The sequence below is a fragment of the Engystomops pustulosus genome, chromosome 4 (genome assembly GCF_040894005.1).
Source record: "Engystomops pustulosus chromosome 4, aEngPut4.maternal, whole genome shotgun sequence".
NCBI classification, from domain to species: domain Eukaryota; kingdom Metazoa; phylum Chordata; class Amphibia; order Anura; family Leptodactylidae; genus Engystomops; species Engystomops pustulosus.
In genome coordinates, this window is record NC_092414.1 from 25,673,907 (window position 1) to 25,701,400 (window position 27,494).

General features: G+C 45.5%; 2 protein-coding genes across 2 annotated transcripts in view; both read right to left on the bottom strand.

Annotated features, from left to right (window-relative positions):
• LOC140126287 (proton-coupled amino acid transporter 1-like) overlaps positions 1–12,131 on the bottom strand; it is a 41,224-nt gene extending 29,093 nt beyond the window's left edge. Inside the window, exons 1-6 of the mRNA XM_072145551.1 lie at positions 11,948–12,131; positions 8,046–8,205; positions 6,422–6,512; positions 2,094–2,182; positions 1,690–1,785; positions 291–375 (exon numbers count right to left, since the gene is read on the bottom strand). Coding sequence (XP_072001652.1) covers positions 291–375; positions 1,690–1,785; positions 2,094–2,182; positions 6,422–6,512; positions 8,046–8,200 — 516 coding nt within the window. The 5' untranslated portion in view covers positions 8,201–8,205; positions 11,948–12,131. The remainder of the gene's footprint in view (positions 1–290; positions 376–1,689; positions 1,786–2,093; positions 2,183–6,421; positions 6,513–8,045; positions 8,206–11,947) is intronic.
• Positions 12,132–15,534: 3,403 nt separating this feature from the next.
• On the bottom strand, positions 15,535–26,879 carry LOC140126291 (ganglioside GM2 activator-like). Its single transcript, XM_072145557.1, has 4 exons — positions 26,616–26,879; positions 24,863–25,015; positions 17,853–18,035; positions 15,535–16,216 (listed from the first exon to the last, which is right to left on the bottom strand). The coding sequence occupies exons 1-4, from the start codon at positions 26,718–26,720 to the stop codon at positions 16,055–16,057; spliced, it is 603 nt and encodes a 200-aa protein (XP_072001658.1). The 5' UTR covers positions 26,721–26,879; the 3' UTR covers positions 15,535–16,054.
• Positions 26,880–27,494: the final 615 nt, after the last annotated feature.

Below are 27,494 nucleotides of genomic sequence, written 5' to 3' on the forward strand. Positions count from 1 at the left end.
GCTATAAAAGGGGTTGTCTAGCCTTAAAAGGGAAAAAATTAAAAAAACTTCATATCCGGTGCATGCCTGCCTTTGCAAACAAGCAGGGGCACAGTACTGACTGGTGGCACTGGAGAGGGAGAGATTTCTTAAAGGCTGGACAGCCCCTTTAAGGTTCTATCTATTATCAGCCTTAGGGTTTGCAGTAAGCACTAATCTCCACTAGGTGGAGCCCTGATCTTGAAGTCTTCGGCAGAATAATAAATAATACAGAAATAACACAAGGCTAAATAATTGATTTCATCCGATACCTGTTTGACGTTGTCGGCCAGAAACACAAAGTAGACGCAGCAGAATCCCAGCTGGGTGAGGATGAGGAAGAAGCTGACCGTCCTCCTAAGGACACAGACATAAGGAGAAGAGATGACAATAGGGGGCGGGGCTGTGACAACTCACGAGAGAGGAGAATGCAGAAGGGGAGACCTTTAGAGACAGTACTTATGTTATATGTTATCAAAACTGGTCCAAATTTTGTGGCAAATTAAATGTAAAGACTTGATCTCAGTCCGCCAGTGAAGAGAGGGGAGGGGGAGTGCTCCATTTACTTCTAGGAGTCCTATAGAAGTGAATGAAGTATTGGGTTAAGCTGCATTGAACACTGGACTCATGGGGGTCCCAACGGCAGGACACCATGTGATCAGAAACCCAGAAGGTAATCAATCAAACTTATCTTTGTTATCCATGGTCTCCTTCCTTCTAAAATCAACTTTTACAATTTTGCTAATGAGCATAATGGGGGGGGGGGGGGGGTGATACCAGCACCCCTCTGTGCTGTAGCTTCTCAAGCTGTGACACTGTGCAGGAACACTCCCTCTTCACTGTGTGAGATTACAGCAGCCCAAAAGTGTAATCACAATATCTATAAAACATTTTATAATAGCCTAATAATTCTAGATCCGAAATATCCACTCCCTGAGCGGCTGAACAAGTTTTTGACTGCAAACAGGAAGAGTCAAGAAAGTTCCTGCTTGTTCTCATCACTTGTCAGGTGTCGTCCCCTTGTGGACAGAACAAGCAAATACGAGCTGTTTAATTTACAGTAAAAAAAAAATGATTGCTCGTATAGAGTTTATTATTTTTTTACAATGTTGGGGACACACATAGCATCTGCTGTGGACAAAAGACAACAGGGAGGCTCTAATAAACCTTGCAGACCTTGTAAAAGTCTGTAGGACTGCACCCATCTCCATCGCTTTATACATTGTTAAAGGGGATTTTTTTTTTTTGGCAGTTCGGACCACACAAAGCTGCAGGCAGTAGTCCTGAAGATCAGCACATATCTGTATAGTTCAATATTGTAGTTTCTGGACTAAATGTGTGTCCTTACACTGCTGTGCTCTGAGCTCTCTGCACTGGTCTGCTCTTCTCCGAGTGACTGCTGTAGTACTCAGAATAGAGGGGAGGTGCTGTGAAGAAGCTTAAAGGAACACTCCAGTCACAGCTAATTGGTTGAATTATACCTCGTGCAGGACCCGCAGGGAGGAGCATGAGGTCCTATCAAGGTTCTACGAGTCCGGCTCCTCCCTTCATGGATTATTCACTGAATTAGCTTTGACCAGAGTGCTCCTTTAATGCAGAGAGAGCTCAGAGAACAGCAGTGTGATTAAATAACCCTGGGAGACACTTCCTTGTAGTTTTGCGGCTCCGTACCTTCCCCAGATGGAGTGTGTCCTCAGCCATTGACTAGGAGCGGCCTCCATACCGTACATCACTGCGTCCCCGTAATCCACGAATGGCCGCTGGTGTCTTGGGGAAAGAAAACAAAGATCAACAGAGGAAAAAAACAAAAAACCCACTGTTTTACAAGGATAGTTCATATATTTTTGACTTGAGATCCAATCACTGAGACCCCACAATGATCATCACACAAGAATGATCAGTGGATCTATGATGTGCCATACAGATTCTAGTTACCAGGTAAAGTTACACTCATAATATTCATCCCGCTGTCATGCCCTACCACAAGGGGGAGCTATGACATATAAGAGCAGCCCAAATGACTGCTGCTTACTGATAGTGTGCGCATGATACTGGAGACCGGGTCATACACTTACCTCTGACAAATGTGATTTGCACATTTTACTAATAGGTCCATGCAGTGAACGGCGATGATTCCCATCACAACCAGACTCAGGGGTCCCAACTGCAAGAGAATGGAAAATTATTAAAAATATTATTATATTAAAATATTATTTCAAATATTCCACTTGATATGGTTTTCTGTAATAAAAAAATTTATAACATTTTCCAATATACTTTATCAATTCCTCATGGAATTCTTGATCTCTGCTTGCTGTCAATTAACAGGAAGATTCAGTGTTTACATCCTGTGGATACAAACCTGTCCTGGGTCATATGATGTTGCCCAGGTGCATGACTGGTTATATCCCTGGTCATGTGATGTCACACAGGTGCATGGATCTTTATATCCGTGGTCATGTGATGTCACACAGGTGCATGGATCTTTATATCCGTGGTCATGTGATGTCACACAGGTACATGGATCTTTATATCCGTGGTCATGTGATGTCACACAGGTACATGGATCTTTTTATCCCTGGTCACGTGATGTCACACAGGTGCATGGATCATTATATCCGTGGTCATGTGATGTCACACAGGTGCAGGACTCCTTATATCCCTGATCATGTGATGTCACACAGGTGCAGGACTCCTTATATCCCTGATCATGTGATGTCACACAGGTGCATGGATCATTATATCCCTGATCATGTGATGTCACACAGGTGCATGGATCATTATATCCCTGATCATGTGATGTCACACAGGTGCATGGATCATTATATCCCTGATCATGTGATGTCACACAGGTGCATGGATCATTATATCCCTGATCATGTGATGTCACACAGGTGCATGGATCATTATATCCCTGATCATGTGATGTCACACAGGTGCATGGATCATTATATCCCTGATCATGTGATGTCACACAGGTGCATGGATCATTATATCCCTGATCATGTGATGTCACACAGGTGCAGGACTCCTTATATCCCTGATCATGTGATGTCACACAGGTGGATGGCTTACTTACAAGTTCAAATTAAGTACAAACCTAAACCACCTATCCTGCACATAACTACTTGAAGTGACATCTAAATGTATTATACAATGGTGAGAAGATAAGCTGGTACATGTGGTGTAGTGCACTGTACTGGGAGGTTACTTTCCAACCCCATACCAGACACATACACATGTGTGCCACTGTATGCCCGCCGTGCCACTATTGCCATCTATGGGGACGTGCATGTGGCCGTAAATTTGCGGCTGCATATACGTCCCCGCAGACAGCCATGCATCTGTGGTCCTGGATGGCTGCAGACATTGGATGAGTATGTAGTGCTACTGGCCCAGGGACCAGAGGGAGGGTGACTTACTGGCCAGAGTGGTAGGTGTGTGGTGAAGAACTGGTCTGGGGGCTTGGAGAGGGAATGGGTGAAGTGCTGGTTCAGGGACTTGGCGAGGGGGTTGGTGAAGAACTGGTCTGGGGAGTATTTCTATACTGGTTGACCTCTAACCTTACTAAGGACACCCTGCCCCAGTCTCTTGGTAACCAAACACTCTGTCTGACCAAGAAACAGCCAATCATTATAGGTTTTACACAGATTTTTGGGGATTTCAAAACATTTTCAATGTGTTCCCCAGCTGTGTAACCCCTGGATGTTATGGTAAGCACTGACCAAAGCATCAAAGGGGTTAGGTGGAAGTAGGCCTCACATGGCGCAGACCGGTCTCCACTTGAGATGGGGGTCTAATATTCCCCCTATTGGTTGTGTCTAAACTCAACTTTCATTTTTTGCATTTTTATTTTTTACTCCGCTTCTTCTATGGAAACGCCTGCGATCGGGAACGAGCCGCCGGTGTTTTGCGTTAATTTAACGTGAAACACCGGCGGCTCCTTCCCGATCGCAGGCGTTTCCATAGAAACGCCGATGCGATCGGGCCGAGGCCCTCCCCGGTGGGCGCGACTTCCTGTGTGGCGCCGGCCATATTGGGAACCGATCATTGCTTGTAATGTAATAGAGGGCGCGACAAAACCCATTCAAGATGGCGACACCCACGTACTCCCGGCATTTAACTACCACCAGCAGCATTAAAGGGGTTGTCCACTTTCAGCAAATTAATGATATTGTTTGTCTTATAAAAAGTTATACAACTTTTCAATATACTTTCTGTATCAATTCCTCACGGTTTTCTAGATCTCTGCTTGCTGTCCTGCTATAGATATAGATATATGTCCCTGGTCATGTGATGTCACACAGCTGCATGGCTCATTATATCCCTGGTCCATGTGATTTTACACAGGTGCACGGCTCTGATTACTCTCTGTGATACTAACGAGCCGTGCACCTGTGTGACCATGGATTTCTGTTCCCTGGAAGTAAACTTAGAAAATTTCAATAGAATGACAGCAAGCAGAGATCTAGAAAACCACGAGGAATTAATACAGAAAGTATATTGGAAATTAGTATAACTTTTTATAATAAAAACAATAACATTAATTTGCTGAAAATGGGAATATCCCTTTAAACATGTATGAAGAGGTCTCTCAGCCCATGGGCCCTCTTCTTACATACTTACCAGCATTATGAAAAAGCATGTGTAACATTTAAAGGGGTTGTCCACTTTCAGCAAATAATTGATATTGTTTGTGTAAGGAAAAGTTATACAATTTTTCTACATACTTTCTGTATCAAATCCTCACCGTTTTCTAGATCTCTGCTTGCTGTCCTTCTATAGATAGCTTCTTTGTTTACTTCCAGTGAATTGAAATCTCTCCATGTGATGTGATGTACACGCCGGTGCAGGAACCATTTATTATCACAGAGAGTAATAAGAGTTGTGTGATAGTATCGGCTCGTGCACCTGCCTGTCCATCACATCACATCACATGGACACATTTCTATTCACCGGAAGTAAACATAGAAGCTTTTATAGCAGGACAGCAAGCAGAGATCTAGAAAACCGTGAGGAATTGATACGGAAAGTATATTGGAAAATTGTATAACTTTTCCTTACACAAACCATATCAAATATTTACTAAAAGTGGACAACCCCTTTAAGAGACAATCAATATTTCATTCAAAGTTAATTTCCAGGCAGAAGAGACATCTGTGAAAGCCTCTGCAGTACCAGGCACAGAGATAGTATGTCTGTCGGTGCATTGGGACTGAGCTGCAATACCAGACATAGCCATATTTGCATTGATGGTGCTGTGTCGGATACAGGAGGTAGTAAGGGGGGGAGCAGCAGACCCCACCATCATACATCAATGACATGATAGTGAAAGATACAGAGGAAGCATTGTGTGCTTGAAGGACCTACAGCGTTGCTTGGTAACCCGAGTAGGACCCACATCTTTTTTTTATCTTTTTGATGTATAAACAATATGATTATAGTAAATTATAACTCAGGATACAAAAAAAAAAAATGAGAGTAGTTTGTCATCAAAGCCGCGTCACGAACAATCTAGAGCAAAGAAAAGCTTCCAGCCGCTTCAGTCATCCGGAGAAGAGGCCGGAGCCGATACAGGAAAGAGGATATCACCCCAACATGGACGCTAATAAGAGCGATGGAGGGGGGGAATCATCGGCATGTACAAAGCCAGGGAGCAGATCTATACAGCTCATTAAAGTAACATGATTGTTCTCTGTTATCAGCCATTTCTGGTGGCAGAAAGCATTATGTACCGTATATACCGGAGTATAAGCTGAGGCACCAAATTTTAACACAAAAAAAGAAAAATGGGAAAACCTATTGCCACTAGTACGTGGGCGGCAGCCCCCTGGCCACTAGTACGTGGGCGGCAGCCCCCTGGCCACTAGTACGTGGGCGGCAGCCCCCTGGCCACTAGTACGTGGGCGGCAGCCCCCTGGCCACTAGTACGTGGGCGGCAGCCCCCTGGCCACTAGTACGTGGGCGGCAGCCCCCTGGCCACTAGTACGTGGGCGGCAGCCCCCTGGCCACTAGTACGTGGGCGGCAGCCCCCTGGCCACTAGTACGTGGGCGGCAGCCCCCTGGCCACTAGTACGTGGGCGGCAGCCCCCTGGCCACTAGTACGTGGGCGGCAGCCCCCTGGCCACTAGTACGTGGGCGGCAGCCCCCTGGCCACTAGTACGTGGGCGGCAGCCCCCTGGCCACTAGTACGTGGGCGGCAGCCCCCTGGCCACTAGTACGTGGGCGGCAGCCCCCTGGCCACTAGTACGTGGGCGGCAGCCCCCTGGCCACTACTGCTGGGGTTATACATAGTCTGTACCAGCAAAAGAACAGAAATCCTTTCAATAAAGACAAATTAGAATATAGTGCAATAAGTGCAAGGTTAAATAAATGGTGCAATGTTTTCCATGTTTTTACATACCACAATCCCGGCATTTTTCACAGCCAGAGGTAGTCCAAGGAGTCCAGTCCCAATATTCCCTTTAAGTAAATGTATAAATGTCTGGAACCATCTGAAAACACAAAGAGTCACATTATGGCTACATTCAGAACTCATTTTTTTTGCAGTTGGGTGGATTCATACATCCTTACAATGGAGGGTTGCAGCCTATAGTAATGTACGCTCATACAGTGGGATACGTCCTCCAGTTTGGCTCCTCCCACTGAAAGCAGGAGGAGGAGTGAACATTGGCAACAGCCACTGATTGGCTTCTGCTGATGTGAAAGGTGACTTCAGAGTGAAGCAGCTGTCAATTAATGGAAGTTACATCACTGGGGAAACACCCACAGTGTACGCTCAGCGGAGGTTGGGGATGGACGCCATACTGTGGCATCTCTCCCCTATAGCCTCAACTGGCATCAGCCGAGCATATACTGTACGCTGCTTGCCAGCAGGAAGCAGAATGATATAGAGCAGCCTTCTACGTCTTTTCATCCAACATTTCCTGCTAGAGAGACAAATAGTATATCTCAGTCTGCCAGTATAATTCTATGGGCACGCTCAGGGTATATGCCGGGAGCCTTCCTACCTTTTACACTGAACATATACAAAAATGGACATGTGAATGTGGCCGAATATAATCCTATGACTGAAAGAACCAAACCACCAAAATTTGTTCCCATGTTTTCACCCAAAATAGACCTATACAGTCACAGATATAATATATGGAGGAAATGTAGCCAAACCTCAAGTTAGAGGTCATGACAAGTGTTTAACCACCAAAGTCTGCATAAGCACGCAAGTGTCTGGAGGAGCATGGAACAGCCAAACTTTAGGGTTACTTCACTTGTATTTTATTTGGGTGAAGCATGCCCACAGTCACTCCAATCATTCTCTAAGGCAGTGTACCCCATCCTTTTTGTTTCCAGGGACCAGCTGCTTGCAAAATTTTACTTACAGGGATTGGTGGGGTGCATCCCCCATCAAAACAAAGGGGCAAATTTACTAAGAACAGTGCAGTGTGTACTATGTGCAGTTTGCCTGTGTAGTGTGCAAGGGGCGCCAGATTCACGATTTCTGGCCCCATTCTCCATGAATCTGGCGCCCCCTTGCACTGCTCTGACAGAGTGCAGCACTTCTTTGGCGCAACTTTAACATGGGGCGTGTGACACAATTCTGTCAGACTTTGCATGTTAAATCTAGCGAGGGTTTCGACTGAGCACCGGAATGCCCCCTAATTTGTGTTGCATGATGACTTGTGCAGCCGCGCCACAAAAGTGGTGCGGACACTTCTTTAAATACCTGTGCAAGCAGTTTGAACGTGCAAAGTCTGACAGCAAATTGGTAAATGTTTCCCAAAATATCCTTGAAAAAAAAATTATATTCCCTGCCCTTACCCGGTACCCAACACAATGCTTCCTTTCCTTCAGGAAGCAAGTGACATGTTCCCTTTAAGACATTTCCTAAGGAAAAGTCATAATATCTGAAAGGAGAGGGTCCAGACTAAAAAAATAATAAAGGACATTTGCAGTTCCCTCTATTCACTTCTCAGAGAATGCTGTAAACAATTGTCACAATAAGTAGTAATGTCCTTCCATAAACTCACGTGGTGCTGCTGCTGTCGTGTTCTCCAAGCCTCTCGTACTGTCTGGTCCTGGGGACGAAGCTGTTGATGATCCCCGGGGAGCTCTCCTCGCTGGGACTGGCTTCGGTGGAGCTGTAGTCATTGTAGGCGTCGGTTCTCAGCCTGGTGGTGGCCATGATGCCTGCAAGACAAGTGTCAAATACAGGTAACTAAGTATTTTGCTGCGGGGTCAGTAATCCATGGTTCAAGTGACAAATACAAGAATTTAAAAGGGGTGAAAACTCTTCAGGAAACAAATCAGAGGTTACAAATCAATAAGTTACAACCCCTTTAAGATTTTCAGTGCAATCATGGCGTGCCTTGGAAACGCAGTGAAAACCTGCAGTGCGTAGATAAGATTTTCGGATAAGTCTGGATATGTGGACGCCTTTATGACAAAGAAGATGACATGTCTAGAGGTCCCTCACCCCCTCCATAAACCCTCCCAGTGATCTACATCAGATGAGCTCAGGCTATTGTAACATCAAAGCCGAGGACCACTTGTAAAACCCTTCATCTTTAGGCGGCCATGATCCAAGAGAGTAATCATATGCCGAGCAGTGATAGGAATATGTCCTCTGTACAGTGTTGTGTTCATCACAGAATTCATTTCAATGTATGAAATAGGAAACTTTATAGAAAATGTACGGCATTACGGACCCTGCGTTGCAGCTGACCCGAGGGGTCACGGACCCGGCGTTGCAGCTGACCCGAGGGGTCACCGACCCGGCGTTGCAGCTGACCCGAGGGGTCACCGACCCGGCGTTGCAGCTGACCCGAGGGGTCACCGACCCGGCGTTGCAGCTGACCCGAGGGGTCACCGACCCGGCGTTGCAGCTGACCCGAGGGGTCACCGACCCGGCGTTGCAGCTGACCCGAGGGGTCACCGACCCGGCGTTGCAGCTGACCCGAGGGGTCACCGACCCGGCGTTGCAGCTGACCCGAGGGGTCACCGACCCGGCGTTGCAGCTGACCCGAGGGGTCACCGACCCGGCGTTGCAGCTGACCCGAGGGGTCACCGACCCGGCGTTGCAGCTGACCCGAGGGGTCACCGACCCGGCGTTGCAGCTGACCCGAGGGGTCACCGACGCGGCGTTGCAGCTGACCCGAGGGGTCACCGACCCGGCGTTGCAGCTGACCCGAGGGGTCACCGACCCGGCGTTGCAGCTGACCCGAGGGGTCACCGACCCGGCGTTGCAGCTGACCCGAGGGGTCACCGACCCGGCGTTGCAGCTGACCCGAGGGGTCACCGACCCGGCGTTGCAGCTGACCCGAGGGGTCACCGACCCGGCGTTGCAGCTGACCCGAGGGGTCACCGACCCGGCGTTGCAGCTGACCCGAGGGGTCACCGACCCGGCGTTGCAGCTGACCCGAGGGGTCACCGACCCGGCGTTGCAGCTGACCCGAGGGGTCACCGACCCGGCGTTGCAGCTGACCCGAGGGGTCACCGACCCGGCGTTGCAGCTGACCCGAGGGGTCACCGACCCGGCGTTGCAGCTGACCCGAGGGGTCACCGACCCGGCGTTGCAGCTGACCCGAGGGGTCACCGACCCGGCGTTGCAGCTGACCCGAGGGGTCACCGACCCGGCGTTGCAGCTGACCCGAGGGGTCACCGACCCGGCGTTGCAGCTGACCCGAGGGGTCACCGACCCGGCGTTGCAGCTGACCCGAGGGGTCACCGACCCGGCGTTGCAGCTGACCCGAGGGGTCACCGACCCGGCGTTGCAGCTGACCCGAGGGGTCACCGACCCGGCGTTGCAGCTGACCCGAGGGGTCACCGACCCGGCGTTGCAGATCTGGGGTGAGACAGACCTTATATTACAGACCCATGTGTTACAGACACTATATAATGTAACCTGATCTGACCACCATACAGAGAACAGAGCCCTCTGCTACCTGTCCAATTCTGTTAAGAACAGCTGATGTGTGGGGGTTGCTGGGTATCACCAATCTGATATCATCGACCTATTCTACCGATAGGTCATTGGTATTTTCAGCCTGCTATTTCCCTGTAAGCAAGAAATCCAGGATCTTGCCTGGCATCAGTCCAGATAATATACATAAGCAATGGTTGCTGGGAATGCTTCCAGTAATTGGCTCCATATAACAGGGGTATATAAGGATAACATGTATGAGCAGTATATCCCATACATCAAGAACATCGCTCACATCTGCAGCCGAGATTACACAATCCGAGACTTTTACACTCAATATCAGGAACTAAGAAAAACAGAGTTATCTCATAGAAGAAGAGCAGAGTCAGCAGGTGGTGGGGCCATAAAACACGACACAGCACAAGCACGGGGTATAAATAACCTGGGACATGCTCAGCCATCATTATTATGTCTCCCCCTCCCCCCCGAACTGACATTACTACCCTGATAATACACACATGATATAATATTGTCCCTCTCCTCTCCCTGTACTAATATTACTGCCCTGATAATACACATATGATATAATATTGTCCCTCTCCTCCCCCCGTACTGATATTACTGCCCTGATAATACACATATGATATAATATTGTCCCTCTCCTCCCCCTGTACTGATATTACTGCCCTGATAATACACATATGATATAATATTGTCCCTCTCCTCCCCCCGTACTGACAATACTGCCCTGATAATACACATATGATATAATATTGTCCCTCTCCTCCCCCTGTACTGATATTACTGTCCTGATAATACACATATGATATAATATTGTCCCTCTCCTCCCCCCGTACTGACAATACTGCCCTGATAATACACATATGATATAATATTGTCCCTCTCCTCCCCCTGTACTGATATTACTGCCCTGATAATACACATATGATATAATATTGTCCCTCTCCTCCCCCCGTACTGACAATACTGCCCTGATAATACACATATGATATAATATTGTCCCTCTCCTCCCCCCATACTGACACTACTGCCCTGATAATACACATATGATATAATATTGTCCCTCTCCTCCCCCCGTACTGACATTACTGCCCTGATAATTCACATATGATATAATATTGTCCCTCTCCTCCCCCGTACTGACATTACTGTCCTTGTGATACACATAATATTGTCCCTCTCCTCCCCCCGTACTGACACTACTGCCCTGATAATACACACATGATATAATATTGTCCCTCTCCTCCCGCCGTACTGACATTACTGCCCTGATAATACACATATGATATAATATTGTCCCTCTCCTCCCCCCGTACTGACACTACTGCCCTGATAATACACATATGATATAATATTGTCCCTCTTCTCCCCCCGTACTGAGATTACTGCCCTGATAATACACATATGATATAATATTGTCCCTCTCCTCCCTCCGTACTGACACTACTGCCCTGATAATACACATATGATATAATATTGTCCCTCTCCTCCCTCCGTACTGACACTACTGCCCTGATAATACACATATGATATAATATTGTCCCTCTCCTCCCCCCATACTGACACTACTGCCCTGATAATACACATATGATATAATATTGTCCTTCTCCTCCCCCCGTACTGACAATACTGCCCTGATAATACACATATGATATAATATTGTCCCTCTCCTCCCCCCGTACTGAGATTACTGCCCTGATAATACACATATGATATAATATTGTCCCTCTCCTCCCTCCGTACTGACACTACTGCCCTGATAATACACATATGATATAATATTGTCCCTCTCCTCCCTCCGTACTGACATTACTACCCTGATAATACACATATGATATAATATTGTCCCTCTCCTCCCCCCATACTGACACTACTGCCCTGATAATACACATATGATATAATATTGTCCTTCTCCTCCCCCCGTACTGATATTACTGTCCTTGTGATACACATAATATTGTCCCTCTCCCGCCGGTAGCCGGTACTCACATCCTAGCTCAGTCCCGGCCGCAGTCCTCGTACACTTCCTGCTCCTCCGCACTGTCAGCTCCTCATCATTACCTCCGGCAGTACACACTACAGTCACGTGACGTTCGGGTCAGCTGACCGTCGGCATGGCAACTGTCGGTTTCAAAAAAACTTTATAATTCTTACAATGATGACAACTCCTCCTTGTGTACCGATATCTATAATCACCAGGGGGCGCTGTGCCCTATGGAAAAGTACATGTAGAGTGTCAGGTGATGGCGAGTAATACACGAGGTCTAATGTGACCAAATGGCCATGTGGTGGCGCTGCACACAGACGAGAAAAAGAGAGAGAAAGAAAGAGGGAGAGCTAAAGAGAGAGCAAGAGAAAAAGAAAGAAAGAAAGAAAGAAAGAAAGAGGGAGAGCTAAAGAGAGAGAGAGAGAGAAAGAAAGAGGGAGAGCTAAAGAGAGAGAAAGAAAGAAAGAGGGAGAGCTAAAGAGAGAGAAAGAAAGAGGGAGAGCGAGAGAGATAAAGAAAGAGAGAGATAAATACAAAGAAAGAGAGAGACCTCTTTTGTGGCTTTGTGAGTCTATATTTGCCCCTGATTTGTCTTTGTAGTTTTGGCTCTTTGTCAAATGCAGATTTCTTCTGAGATTTAGGTGCAAATTTTTGCGGAACTCGCACCATTGCCTTTCCTAAGCACGGTCAGGACTGGAGTGTTTTTAAGAAATTATTTCCATCCTTTTAGGTGCAAATCAATGTTAAATCAGGAGCGGGAGAAATACAAAGACAAATTAGGTGCAAAGCCAAATTACTGCTATACGGCGAACTCAGGCGCACTGCTGGAAAAAGTTGCAAAACACTTCACAAATACCCATATACGCCCAGAAAGTCACTAAAATACAACCAAAAAAGGAGCATCAGACGAAGATAAATCTGCCCCATAGAAGATAGATATGAGATAGATAATAGATAGATAGATACATAGATATGATGATAAAATGGAAAAAGTTCAAGTCCGCACAGTAAAGTGACTCCTGAGAAGGAGGGGTGCAATGCCTCCAAGGATTTCGGCTTGATCCTGGTTTGTAGTCAACGAATGGAAAAGGCAGGCAGCACTCCAAGGTTCAAATCAAACGTGAGTGATTTTTATTGAAACGGGTAGCAACAAAAGGCGTGAAAAAGATGTCCAACACCGAAACGTCGCTACCCGTTTCAATAAAAATCACTCACGTTTGATTTGAACCTTGGAGTGCTGCCTGCCTTTTCCATTCGTAGAAATGAGATAGATAGATGGCTTGAAAAAGGCTCACACCGAGCCGAAACGTTGCTGTATTGAGATATGTAATAAAGAGGACTTTCTTTTGATTTTTACTGAAACCTTGGAGTGCTGCCTTTGACTGTAGGGACTTGTAAACTCAGCCCAAAATATTCAGGCTCTTGACCTGGAAATTTTAAATCCTTGCAAAATTAAACCAGCCATCAATGGACACCACACCGTGTTTCTTGTTGTGGGTATGTGGGGGGGGGGGGCACAGCATTTATTTTTAGAGAAACAATTAATTAAATAACCAATATAAAAATAGTTGGAACAAAATTCATGCCCATCCGGACCCTTCGCTTCTTTTTGAGCAAAAACCTTTCACCCGAATTACGTCAGACGTCATGTGGGCACCTTCATCTCGCCTTCGGGCATGTGAAAATCTGCCAATGCTGTGACATCTGAAAGGAAGACAGAGAACAGCCAGAAACCGGAAAAAACACCTGTAAACGAAAAGTAACCTGAGGGCAGGGTGGGTGGGCGACTTCACACCGCTCAGTCCTGAGGGCAGAAGGAAAGAGGCCCCTCCACGTGCCCCCAATGCTTTTAAAACCTCGGGGCGGGCCTCAATAAGCCCGCCCAATCCAGCCCCTTTTTGGGACCGCCTAAAGAAGGGGCCAATCGCCTTTTTAGCCGCCTTCTGCACCATCATCCCTAGAAATCCCCTACAGTCCCCAGCCCCTTCTCTATGCGATTTGGGGCTAAAGATTTCCAATTATATATTGTTGTGGAGCTGCTGCCCGGCCCAAATAGGCCTGCACCCACCTTTTTCACAATTGTATGTGCTGCTTTATACAAGTAGATAGATAGATAGAAGTAGATGGATAGATAGATAGTTTATAGATAGGTGTAATCCCGGGCTGTAATGTGAGGCTGTAGAGTTATGTAGCATCAGGACTCCTCCTCCATACTATATATGTCTGACCTCCAGGGGGAATCTGCCTTTATAGACATCTACACTCTCGTCTTTGTGAAATATGACTCCTCTACTTGTTGCCGCTTGTCTCAGGCTTGTACTTTACCAGAATTGGGAAATACATGGTGTGAAAAATAATAGCAGAAAACTTACTCATAGTAGGGAATTATTACAAGAGTTAAAGGGTAGTTGCTGAAGGCAGCTGGACTATGAAAAGTACACCCCCAAAATGTTGGAAACTCTGGTGCTCATGCCTGACCTGGCTGCAACCCAACACTTGGGACTATGAGTCTTTCAGGACAGATATCACCGTCATCTCATAGGAGAGAATAAGGCGCCAGTCAGATATTATGCACCAGATGTCAGTAAGGTTCATTGGCATCTCAAAATTCGAAGGTGGAGGCCTCTCTTTATAGATTACTTTATTCCCATTTCCCATAGCAATGTAGTCAGAATATAATCACTCACATTAGTTCCCGTCCCTGTATTTGGTTAATGGTAGACCCCCATTGGTAGTTGTAATAATAATAATATATTAATAATTACTTTATTTATATAGCACACAGATTAAGCAGCGTTGCACAGAGGTTGCAAAATCGGTCCCTGTCCCTCATGGTCCCCATGATCTAATCAACCTACCAGTAAGTTTTTGGAGTGGGGGAGGAAACCGGAGGACCCGGTGCAAACCCACGCAAACACGGAGAGAACATAAAAACTCTTTGCAGATGTTGACCTGGATGGGACTCTAACCCAGGACCCCAGCGCAGCAAGGCTGCAGTGCTAAACACTGAGCCACCGTGCTACCCTCTCTAATTGTAGGCTAGACAGTTCTATGGCCAATTTAGGACTAATAACCAGGTAACACAGTCCTGTCCCAAAGCCCCATTCCATGGTCTGGTCACCAACATATCCATGCATCACATGAGTGCACAGACATTCATTGGCCTCAGAAGTTATGTATAGATAAATAGCTTGCAAACATTGAGGCCAATGATGGAATAAGTGATCACAGTGTCATGTCCAGTCTTATAGCGTTTAAAGGGACTCCAGCAGCACGTTTTTAGATCCTATAGAACAAAAGACAAGGGCGTCTGAAAATGACACTAAACTGCACTCAAGTAGAAAAGGACTCGTTCACATCTGGAAAAAAAACATTTTTAGGAAGGGCATTTCATACCCTACCTGAAGGGCTGATAGTTTATTGGGGTAAAATCTGGTGGTAGCTAAGGAGTGACTTAGCATCTCCTTTTATGTTTAGATTGTTATACGTCGATTTATCAGTCAAGAAAATTCTCAGAACACCCCCTTACAGATCCTTAAAGAAGAAACTTTATAGCCGTAGTACCTTCTGCGAAAAAAAAGCTGACCAGTCGAGTTATAAGAAGATATTTTAGTAGAATATTTCATTGTACATCACATTAGTATTCCTACAGCAAAAATACATCTACATCTTGTACAGCCAAGGCACGTGCGAGTCTTCCAGAGACACGGCGTCATATGTGGGACTGTTACCTGGCCAGAAATCAGAGGTCAGGGCAGGTCATCAGGACCCTCCTACAACATTTACCAATCTCTTCTTAATAGTTCTGCGCCAAAATGTGCTGGTACCATATAAAAAAAATTTCAGGTGTACCATGTCCATGTATTACATGGGCAGCCCAAAGATATCAATGCGGCCTAGATCAGCCATAGATAATCTTATAGCATTACAGAGTATTCCCACAGAAGGATCCAGAACATATAACATTGCGCTGCCTAGAAGAGCAAATGATACAAAAAGAAGAAGTCTGTTTTTGACCGATGGCGCATCCCATGGCGCCTAATATAACACAGGGCAGGGCCAGTAGAGAGCATGATGCGTCTTCTCTAGTAAATTGTTCCCAGTTTCCTTCACAGATAAGTACCGGATAGAGAAAAAGTGAGTTTGGCGCAACCGATCTCCTGGTCTTGGTGGCTGACGACTATTTTCATGCGGTAATTGCCTTTGGTGAACCAAGACGGGAGAGACAGACTCGGTACCTCAAACATGGTGACAGGAAGGTAGTAGCCACCCTGCAAAATAAGGAGGAGGTGTAATTAGCTGTCATGTTTATTTAAGGTCCTAATTATAATGTAGCAAAACCTCTACACATATTAGAGAAAAAACATTTATCATTGTGCGCTCTAAATTACTGGTCCCACACCACCCGGAGAAGGGTGAAAAATATCTGCCACAACAGGGGACAGGACTCAAAAATACAAGCAATTATAGGATGAGGCTTAGGGGGCTACTCAAAAGGGTTGTCCTAAATATGATTATTATCCACAATCCACAGGATAGTGCATCAAAATCTGATTGCTGTGGCCCTCAACAATCACAAGAGTCCTACTTGCAGGAGTGGTAGGTCAAGCATATGTCTTGCTGCTCCATTCAATACTAAGGGAGCATCAAAAATGGCATCTCCGGCACTATTATTCACTGTGTATACCCGGGCGCTGTGCTCAGTAATTTCCAACACTTATAGTATTGAATCAAACAGTAGGTCACATGCTGTAACTATGACATTAGTTTATAAAAAAAAAAAAAAAAAGGCCACTTTTTGTGATCAGTGGGTGTCCCAGCAGTCGGACCCCCTCTGATAAAATCGATTTCCTTTATATAGGTAGAGGATAACAAACAAACTTTAAGACAACCGCTAAGATGCGGACTATTAAAAAAAATTATGGGCCTAATAATAAAAATAGTATCCAGGGCAACAAAATCTTCGCCAGGTCGGTTAGGGTAGTCTACAAATGTGTAAACAGAGCTGGTGTCCAAAGACCACTATGGTAAACTATTTAATAAAACAAACCATATTTTATTGATATACACTAAAAACACATAAAAAACAAACACCCAATGGTTAAGATTAAAATGTGTAACCTCCTATCGGCTCCTACTTGATAAAGTAATCTGTAAACATGGACTGGTAAAGTGCAACTGAATAAACAGATATCGAGCAAAATACAGCAGCAAATAAGCCCCCATCATATCATCATTGAATATATAAGTAGTAGTTGTATATGTTCCATGTGGCTGATGGAGGATTAGCCCCACGCGTATCGCTGTTCCATCACAGCTTCCTCAGGGGATATTGTATATCGGACAGTAGTACCCTTATAAATGCTTCAGAGTGGCTCGGCGTCTGTCGTCACTTTCCTCTCCGCCCTTTGTCCGAGTATCCGCCCAACCCCCCGTGTCAACTCCGCGCATGCACGGTGCCACCACACCTCCACCTCCAAAGCGGAGACACCGAGCATGCGCAGAGAGCCGACGGACCCGAACCCAGGACAGAGGAAGAAAGCGAGGAAGACAGCGAGGTCAGTGGCACTACTTCCATATACACATACACATATATAGGTAAGGGCCCTTCAACTACTATTGAACTTACACTTAACTTTATAACTCTGTATACAGTAAGGTCCCCCTAGTGGTGGCTGTAGGAAGGCAAAAATTGTATAATGTACCATTTGTTGACGTCAACAACCATCACTGTCATTCTGGTTGCACTAAATGAACACTGTGTATACAGACGAGGAAGCCACCATTGTGATACAACCGGTGATAATAGATGGAAGTAAAAGTGTAATTCCCCCTGTAACCTGTAAACAGTTGACACCAATAATATATTATATATTACACAAGCATATAGCAGCGCCTGGCACTTACCTCTTTAAACGGGCAGTGACATGGTAGCCCATAGGTGTGCAGAGGTTCTGGACATGGTAGGCCCGGTGGAATTAACTCATCCAGAACATCACAAAAATCTCCATAAGTGCAGCTTCCCAAATTATCCAAGCAGGGGATCTTCAACCACTCGCCCATGAATTCCTTCTCTGCTGTAATTACTATCTATGGGAACCAAAACAAAAAAAAAAATTTGGACTATTTTTGCACTATTGGCGCCAGGGATGACCAGGACACACGAGGTTGGGTGAGAACATGAGGCTATACATGAGCATGAGGCTGAGTGACATCACTGCACCCCTGCAGCTCAGGAGTGAAGTGTATGGGAGTCACCATTTAAGCAATTCTCTCATACAATAGTGCAGAGTAACCTTGCCTGATCCAACAATGAACACTTATGACTTATATATCATGTGAGTTGTATCAACAAGCCACTTGACCTTATCTCAAGAGATTGAAAAGCAAATAGTAAAAGAGCTGGAAAGAGCAGTGATGTAATACAGCCCAAAAATAATGTCTTACCCACCTACTTTATTTTCGCATAAATATAGATTTATAGGGTTGTATCATCACCTTAGGTTGGATATTGTCAACCCCCAGTATATTTCTATACGCCCTTGTTTCATAGGTGGCAGATCCAAATTGGAACTGTCTCTGCGTAAGTAAAAACTGTTATAACCGGATATCTCCTAGGTAGACCTTATGTATCCACATATTTCATGCAGTGGTACATATATAAGGGTCACAGCAATCTCAGTTGAAACCAGTGAGAGAATCATTTTTAAATCCTGTCCTATCTAGCCATTTAAGCATCATAAATCCTTCTTACCAGGCTCCCTTCACTGAGATTTATGATACACAGGCTACCAGATAACTTCCCTATCTTTTATCATGGCAGTGATGGCTCATGTGAATTGCTGAAATATATAAAATCAGGAGAAGCTGAAAGGTTACCCAAGAGCCTGGATTACTAGACACGTCACTCATTACATGGTTTCCAGTTCACTTTAATGTGTGCCCTATATGACCCATAACTATCCACGGAGGATATCTGTTGTCCTCCATGGCTTAAAGCACCTGTAAAAATGCTATAACTATCAATATCCTGTCTTTATAAATGATAACAATTTGTTTGATCACCAAAAAGGGTGTAAAAGGGTCTATTCTTTTTAATAAATAGTGTTGGATGTAGTTGGCATCGTGCCATGCTGCCCACACAGCTCAATGTGCTGGCATGCTGCAAATGTAGGCCAAGCTCAGAGCAAGACGTTTTGTATTCCCCCATTATAAGGCATGAATGATCTCTATGTGAAGCTTAGAGGGGAAGTACATTTTTTATGTTGCAAGCAGAAAAAAAACAGCAACATCATAGATTTCAGATTCCATAGTGACACATATTCCACAGCTATTGGGGAGATGTAGCCATCTTTTTGACTAATTTAAAAGGGGTTAACCTAAGAATAATAATAATTCTTTTATTTTATATAGCGCACATAGATTACGCAGCGCTGCACAGAGCTTGCCAAATCAGTCCCTGTCCCCAATGGGTCTCACAATCTAATCAACCTACCAGTATGTTTTGAAGTGTGGGAGGAAACCGGAGGACCCGGAGGAAATCCAAGCAAACACGCAGAGAACATACAAACTCTTTGCAAATACTCTTCTCCTCTAACCAGAAGTGACTGATAACTTTGATCAGGATATAGATGGGATAATAGTCCCCCTCAATACGCCCTGTGGACAGGGGAGCATCATCCATAAGGCGAGTTGATCCTCTTGCCTCAGGCAGCACCACCTGCAGCAAGATGGGGGGGCAGCATCAGGGGGGCAGTCACCTGCTATTAATCAGGGCCTGACAGCTAAAATAGTGTCACTTCATACCTGATGTCAGTACGGGTGCGAGACCTAATAATTACTTCTGGGTGGGGTGGAGCCGTTCTGTAGCTCGCCTCAGGCAGAAGATAGATTCGTCCCTGCCTGTGGATGATGCACTGCTGCGCATACGCAGGTCAATGGACCTGCCGGGCTGGTGATCTTAATTTTTGTTTTGCACAGCTTATGGACATAGATGGGGGCAGCTGCATGTACAATAATAAGATGATCATTGACATTCATTCACTTTGAGAAGAGATTTTTATATTTGCTTACATTTCTTCCTTACTACTGCCACCACTAGGAGGAGCTCTTTATATGAGAGATTCTGCCAGAGGCTGTAGCAAGCAAAGCAAATTATAAAGCAGTGTTACACATTGCTGCCCAGTGTACACTATAAATAAGACTTGGCTGTGGTAGGAGGCACAGATGACCGTATGGCCCTGCTGCTGTTCCGGGTATTAAATTTGCAGTGATCCCACTTGGACCTCCTGAAAACTATGTACTGGTGGCAGCTATCACACTTGGACCTCCTGAAAACAATGTACTGGTGGCAGCTATCACACTTGGACCTCCTGAGAACAATGTACTGATGGCAGCTATCACACTTGGACCTCCGGAGAACAATGTACTGGTGGCAGCTATCACACTTGGACCTCCTGAGAACAATGTACTGGTGGCAGCTATCACACTTGGACCTCCTGAGAACAATGTACTGGTGGCAGCTATCACACTTGGACCTCCTGAGAACAATGTACTGGTGGCAGCTATCACACTTGGACCTCCTGAGAACAATGTACTGGTGGCAGCTATCACACTTGGACCTCCTGAGAACAATGTACTGGTGGCAGCTATCACACTTGGACCTCCTGAGAACAATGTACTGGTGGCAGCTATCACACTTGGACCTCCTGAAAACAATGTACTGGTGGCAACTATCACACTTGGACCTCCTGAAAACAATGTACTGGTGGCAGCTATCACACTTGGACCTCCTGAGAACAATGTACTGGTGGCAACTATCACACTTGGACCTCCTGAAAACAATGTACTGGTGGCAGCTATCACACTTGGACCTCCTGAGAACAATGTACTGGTGGCAACTATCACACTTGGACCTCCTGAAAACAATGTACTGGTGGCAGCTATCACACTTGGACCTCCTGAGAACAATGTACTGGTGGCAGTGATCACACTTGGACCTCCTGAGAACAATGTACTGGTGGCAGTGATTACACTTGGACCTCCTGAGAACAATGTACTGGTGGCAGTGATTACACTTGGACCTCCTGAGAACAATGTACTGGTGGCAGCTATCACACTTGGACCTCCTGAGAACAATGTACTGGTGGCAGCTATCACACTTGGACCTCCTGAAAACAATGTACTGGTGGCAACTATCACACTTGGACCTCCTGAAAACAATGTACTGGTGGCAGCTATCACACTTGGACCTCCTGAGAACAATGTACTGGTGGCAACTATCACACTTGGACCTCCTGAAAACAATGTACTGGTGGCAACTATCACACTTGGACCTCCTGAGAACAATGTACTGGTGGCAACTATCACACTTGGACCTCCTGAAAACAATGTACTGGTGGCAGCTATCACACTTGGACCTCCTGAGAACAATGTACTGGTGGCAGTGATCACACTTGGACCTCCTGAGAACAATGTACTGGTGGCAGTGATTACACTTGGACCTCCTGAGAACAATGTACTGGTGGCAGTGATTACACTTGGACCTCCTGAGAACAATGTACTGGTGGCAGTGATCACACTTGGACCTCCTGAGAACAATGTACTGGTGGCAGTGATTACACTTGGACCTCCTGAGAACAATGTACTGATGGCAGCTATCACACTTGGACCTCCTGAGAACAATGTACTGGTGGCAGTGATTACACTTGGACCTCCTGAGAACAATGTGCTGATGGCAGCTATCACACTTGGACCTCCTGAGAACAATGTACTGATGGCAGCTATCACACTTGGACCTCCTGAGAACAATGTACTGGTGGCAGTGATTACACTTGGACCTCCTGAGAACAATGTACTGGTGGCAGCTATCACACTTGGACCTCCTGAGAACAATGTACTGGTGGCAGTGATTACACTTGGACCTCCTGAGAACAATGTACTGGTGGCAGCTATCACACTTGGACCTCCTGAGAACAATGTACTGATGGCAGCTATCACACTTGGACCTCCTGAGAACAATGTACTGGTGGCAGCTATCACACTTGGACCTCCTGAGAACAATGTACTGGTGGCAGCTATCACACTTGGACCTCCTGAGAACAATGTACTGATGGCAGCTATCACACTTGGACCTCCTGAGAACAATGTACTGGTGGCAGCTATCACACTTGGACCTCCTGAGAACAATGTACTGGTGGCAGCTATCACACAAGGATCTCCTGAGAACAATGTACTGGTGGCAGCTATCACACTTGGACCTCCTGAGAACAATGTACTGGTGGCAGCTATCACACTTGGACCTCCTGAGAACAATGTACTGGTGGCAGCTATCACACTTGGACCTCCTGAGAACAATGTACTGATGGCAGCTATCACACTTGGACCTCCTGAGAACAATGTACTGGTGGCAGCTATCACACTTGGACCTCCTGAGAACAATGTACTGGTGGCAGCTATCACACAAGGATCTCCTGAGAACAATGTACTGGTGGCAGCTATCACACTTGGACCTCCTGAGAACAATGTACTGGTGGCAGCTATCACACTTGGACCTCCTGAGAACAATGTACTGGTGGCAGCAATCACACTTGGACCTCCTGAGAACAATGTACTGGTGGCAGGAGACTTGTGATGTGGCTACAGGTGACTCAAGCGCCCGCTCACACCCCGCTGTGTACATTACAGTTCCTTGTGGTTTTCCTTTGCAGAAGTAAGAAAAGGAACAAGAAGTATAATAACAAGCCATAAGAAGGAAATTACAAATCTGCACAGCCTGTCCAATATACAAAATCTATAGTATAGCCTCCAACATGTACTACCTTCATTCTCTGGGGGTATAGGGAAAGACAGAGCCCTCTCAATCCCCTTTAAGGGGATGAGGGGGCATCAGGTCTGGCGCATGTGTATCCTCTCTGTAATACTAATGATATTTCTATGTAACCTTGTACCCGCTGTCTTGGAATTTGGTTGTTTTGGTTTGTACCAGTCTGACGTACGGCCTTGAGAGAAGAGACACAGAAGATAAGAATCTAACTATGATGGAACACAGAATTCTCCTTGTCCTTGTAAGAGTTCGGTTATTTGTTAAAGAGAACCTGTCAGGTCAATTTGGGACCTTAAACCAACTATAGGTCCTTAGAGGTCTGTGGTTTAGGGTCCCAAATCGACTTGTATGTTAGTTTTGTGAGGCCTCAATTAAAAAAAACATTTATAATCACCTAGATGTAAGTCTGATGAGGCACTTCGGACTCACATCTGGAGATCCCGCTTCGGTTCCTCATCTTGCGTTGAGGCAAGTAAAGCTGAGATAATATCATGGCTTCATTGCATATGTCCAGGGTTCACTTACCACAACACGCTGGTGCGCGGAGCTCCTGACGAAGGTAAGTATACATTTTTTTTTTATTAAATGCAACCACATAGTGGGAGATCTGGGACACTAAACCACCCGTCCATAAGAGTCCCTCCATATTGCAGATTCACAGGCTGTTACACTGTGCAGGAGCACTTCTCCGCTCCCACTGTGTGAGAAGACAGCAGGAAGAGGGAGGGGGATGTGGAGTTCCAAGGGGGAGGGGGGGGGGGGGAGTTAAATTTAGAAGGAAGGAGGTCATGGATAACAATTATAAGAAGGGCTAATCATTAGATTTTCTGCTTCTGTACCATAGCCCCCCACACCTGCTCAGTGCAGAACTTGGTGTCAGCCCCCTACAAACAACTACTGATAATCTATCATGGGGTAATGGGCCAGTTTTAGTAATTTCCGGGCCAATCCCATGAATTCTCTACGCTTCTATATACTAAAACCTCACTTCTTAATAAACTTTTGAAATCTTTCTTCCCCCGTGAGGCAGATTGTTTTGAATGTCCTTATCAATTGTAAGTAGAACTATTCCAGGTGAAAGGTCTATACTACACTGAGGACAAACCAAACGTCTCGCTCAGGTAAGCAGTTATAGGATGATAAGACACTTGTTTATGTGGCATGTATCCACACCTTAAAGGGGTTGGCCATTTAACCTTGTGTTTTGTAATGTGTGTGTAGCGCAGGATATTAGATAATTAACCAATACACATCTATTAATAGTCCTGCTCATCTTTCTTGAAGCCTCCTGTCTTTTACCTCATCAACCAGAGATTCCGGTCCATAAAATGGCTGCAGATGGAGGGTCATGTGATCTCTATCTGTCCATGAACAATCACCCTGCCAGGACATTATGATAGTATTCATGAATATAAGATTAAGTTCCTGACAGGGAGATTGTTTATAGACAGATAGAGATCATCGGTTTTGATAAATCTGTATTTTGGGATATGGCGATTGCTTTTGACTGCGGCTCTTAAAGGGATAACCACACGTGCCTTCTGTATGTAGTCACCATGTATGTAGTCATCTCCATACACCATACTACTACGGCCTCTGACTCTGAGGTATAACCTGAAGCCCACACCCAGACCTGGTGTATCCGGTCCTGACCACGCTGTGACCGCGCTGTCTGTTTAGTCGGATTATTTTGTATACACGATGTACGGTCACATGCGCTGCTTGTTGCTGCTATGACAGCGAAATCTCTGAATCAGCAATGTCACCACCATGCAGGATAATACTGGGATTTATTCCATGTAGGAAAAAAAAAACTTGTCAACTATGAAAGGATTGACGGAAAGTCGCTATGACCGTGGTTGTTCATGTGATGGTCAAGGAAAAATCACATATTATTGCAACTTTTACCTCAAATTTTCCCTGTGTGCTAATGAATCTACCGTATATAAATATGAGGACTTACCCTTACTGGAGAGACCATGGGTACACTTGTATTCAGCATGACAAGGAAAAATCACATATTATTGCAACTTTTACCTCAAATTTTCCCTGTGTGCTAATGAATGTACCGTATATAAATATGAGGACTTACCCTTACTGGAGAGACCAGGGGTACACTTGTATTCAGGATGGCGGATGCTGTGATCTCCCCGGGAATCACTAAGGGGTCGGGGAGTAAAGTCAAAGTCTGTATTTTACCAGGAAGAGTCTCAGCATCACAATTGGCCCAGGAGAAGCCATTAACCTGTTAAAGATATCACAAGATAGTGAAATCATCACAGCAGAACGTACCGGTGGTCAGGAGTTTAACATATTCGCTTGTATATGTACCGTGTAGCCTTTTAGAACAAATAAAATCATTTTGGAAATATTCTGTATAAAAAAAATTACACACTGTTCAGATTCACAGCTCATATTGCAGACATATGTGTCTCCAGGGTAACAGACTACAAACAAAACCCTGTGTAGTCTGATCTTGTAGTCATGCTCTCTTACTTCTATTTAAAGTGAACCTGTTAGGGGGATTTGGGGCGCATAACCATCCAAGGGATATTATGGTGGCTGTGTGGCTATGGGGTAGATTTACTTACCCGGACCGGTCGCGATCCCATGGTGCGTTGTCCGACGAGGATTTAGGTTCTGCCGAGATTGACGAGCATCTAACAGGTGTCACTGCCGGTTCGCCGGAGTTCACCTTCTTCCTGCTGTATGTAAGTGCTTGAACATGCGACACAATTCGTTTTTTAAATTCCACGTTTTTTCCAAACTAGTCGGGTTGTTCGACAGCCACGCCCCCCGATTTCTGTCGCGTGCAAGCAGGCACCGATGCGCCACAATCCGATCGCATGCAACAAAAACCCATGGCAATTCACCGCAAAACGGAAATATTTGGGAATCCCGACGAAAGTGCTGCGTTCATACCCTTAGTAAATGAGCCCCTATATCCCCACTGTCCTGGGCCGCAATTATCTGATGCTCCCAACATCTGTATGTTGCTTTGATGAATGTGGCATCGTACAGTGATATAGCCACACAGCCAGCCTATGATTACCTGTAGCCAGAGGGGTTGTACCAAGTTCGTAAGTTATTCCCTATCCACAGGATAACGGATAACAAGCTTATATAAGTGAGGATCCAACTAATGAGACTCTCACTGATCACAAAAACGGGATACCGGCAATACGGAAAACAGGAGTCCTGTTCACAATTATGGGTGGAGCAGCAATTCTAGAATGCTTCTTGATGCTCCGTTCAAAGTTATGGGATGTTATTAATTGCTGAGCACAGCGCTACGGTACCTCCAGCAATCCTATAGACAGGGAATGGGAGTGCCGAAGATACCCACCACTCTGCTTGCCGATTTCAGGCACTCCCAGTAGTATGCATGTTCAACTTGAAACTCCACTCATTCTTGAGAATGGGACCCCCATTCTCTTGATTGTTTATAATCAGTTGTGTACCCAGCATTCGGACCCCCACTAATCATCTTGTTAGGTAAAGAGTATATGAAGCGATTGGCAGGTAAGAAATAGACAAAACATAGATGACAGCAAGATCACACTGAGAAGGAATTTATTGCAGCTCTTTAACGTGTTGGGTAATTATAATGTTTTGCTGTTTTTTGTTTTTATATATAAATAAAGCTTTTTAAAATAACATTTTGTCATATTTGCAGCATTCGTGTAGATCTCAAGGACGGCTATCTTTGTTTACGACTGTGACAACCATTCACTGTGCTTGTGTCAATAAACTTTATCAATATACAAAAATGGACAAAATCTATAAAAAAAGTCACTAGGAACTAAAGTTACAACGCAATAACGTAATGGTATATAATAACTTACCGCTGTGATCCTCCATGGTAGACGGTCAATGTATATTCCTGTGGCTGTCACGTATGGCACAAGAGCCAGGGATGCAAGTAGAAGACATATACACGCCTGTGCCATGCTGGGGATATGCTGCGTTACCTATCGATGCTTCCTGCTCTGCACAGTATATAGTCCTGGCATGCAGAAAGAGGAACCGCTGCTGTAACCTTCCCAGCCCTGAAGCTAACAATCTATCACATGATACCACCGCTCAGTGGGCTTCCTTGTTATGTATGGCTGACCTGCAGCATCATGGGAATGATAAGTGATCTGCAGGAGGAGGAACTCTGCCGCCCCCTGCTGGTCAAAAATGCACTGTGTAATTTTTTTTTGTCATATTTAGTTTTTTTAAAAAACATGACTAGATTCATTCATGAAAGGACAAAGATAAAGATCTTTTTCAAACTGTTATATGTATTCAGTGCAGAACTCAATGGGGAAGATTTATCGTTTGGTCCTGTCTGGCGTGCGCAGGCACATAGCGGAGGTGGCGTAATTCCTGGCCATGATAAATGATCCCCAAGCCTTAATAAATTACACCCATAACACACTCTATGGAATGGCTAGTGATTGACTTTACCGGAGGGATGTACTATAAGGCCCAGCTGCGCGTAGGGGTGAATCTATAACAGTCCCCATGAGGGCCGCCATCATGGGGGGTCTAGTGGGACTGTGTTCAAGGGCCTTCCCATTTTACTCTCAAAAGGGGGGGCCCGAGGGGCTTACAGTACCCACTAAACCCCCCATGCCCTGGCCCTATATGAGGAAAAAAAAAATCTGTAATCACCTTTAGGCTTCTCCCCTGCTCAGCGACTCCGTGTAACATCATATTGTATGCCCTGCGCAGGCTCT

Bases quoted from the DNA above. Each gene is read 5' to 3' on its own strand.
- LOC140126291 (XM_072145557.1), bottom strand. From the start codon at position 26,720: ATGGCACAGGCGTGTATATGTCTTCTACTTGCATCCCTGGCTCTTGTG. The intron at 18,036-24,862 runs GTAAGTCCTCAT...TGGTTCCCATAG, and splicing joins CCCTGGTCTCTCCAGTAAGG to ATAGTAATTACAGCAGAGAA. The intron at 16,217-17,852 runs GTAAGTGCCAGG...CTTATTTTGCAG, and splicing joins GTCACTGCCCGTTTAAAGAG to GGTGGCTACTACCTTCCTGT.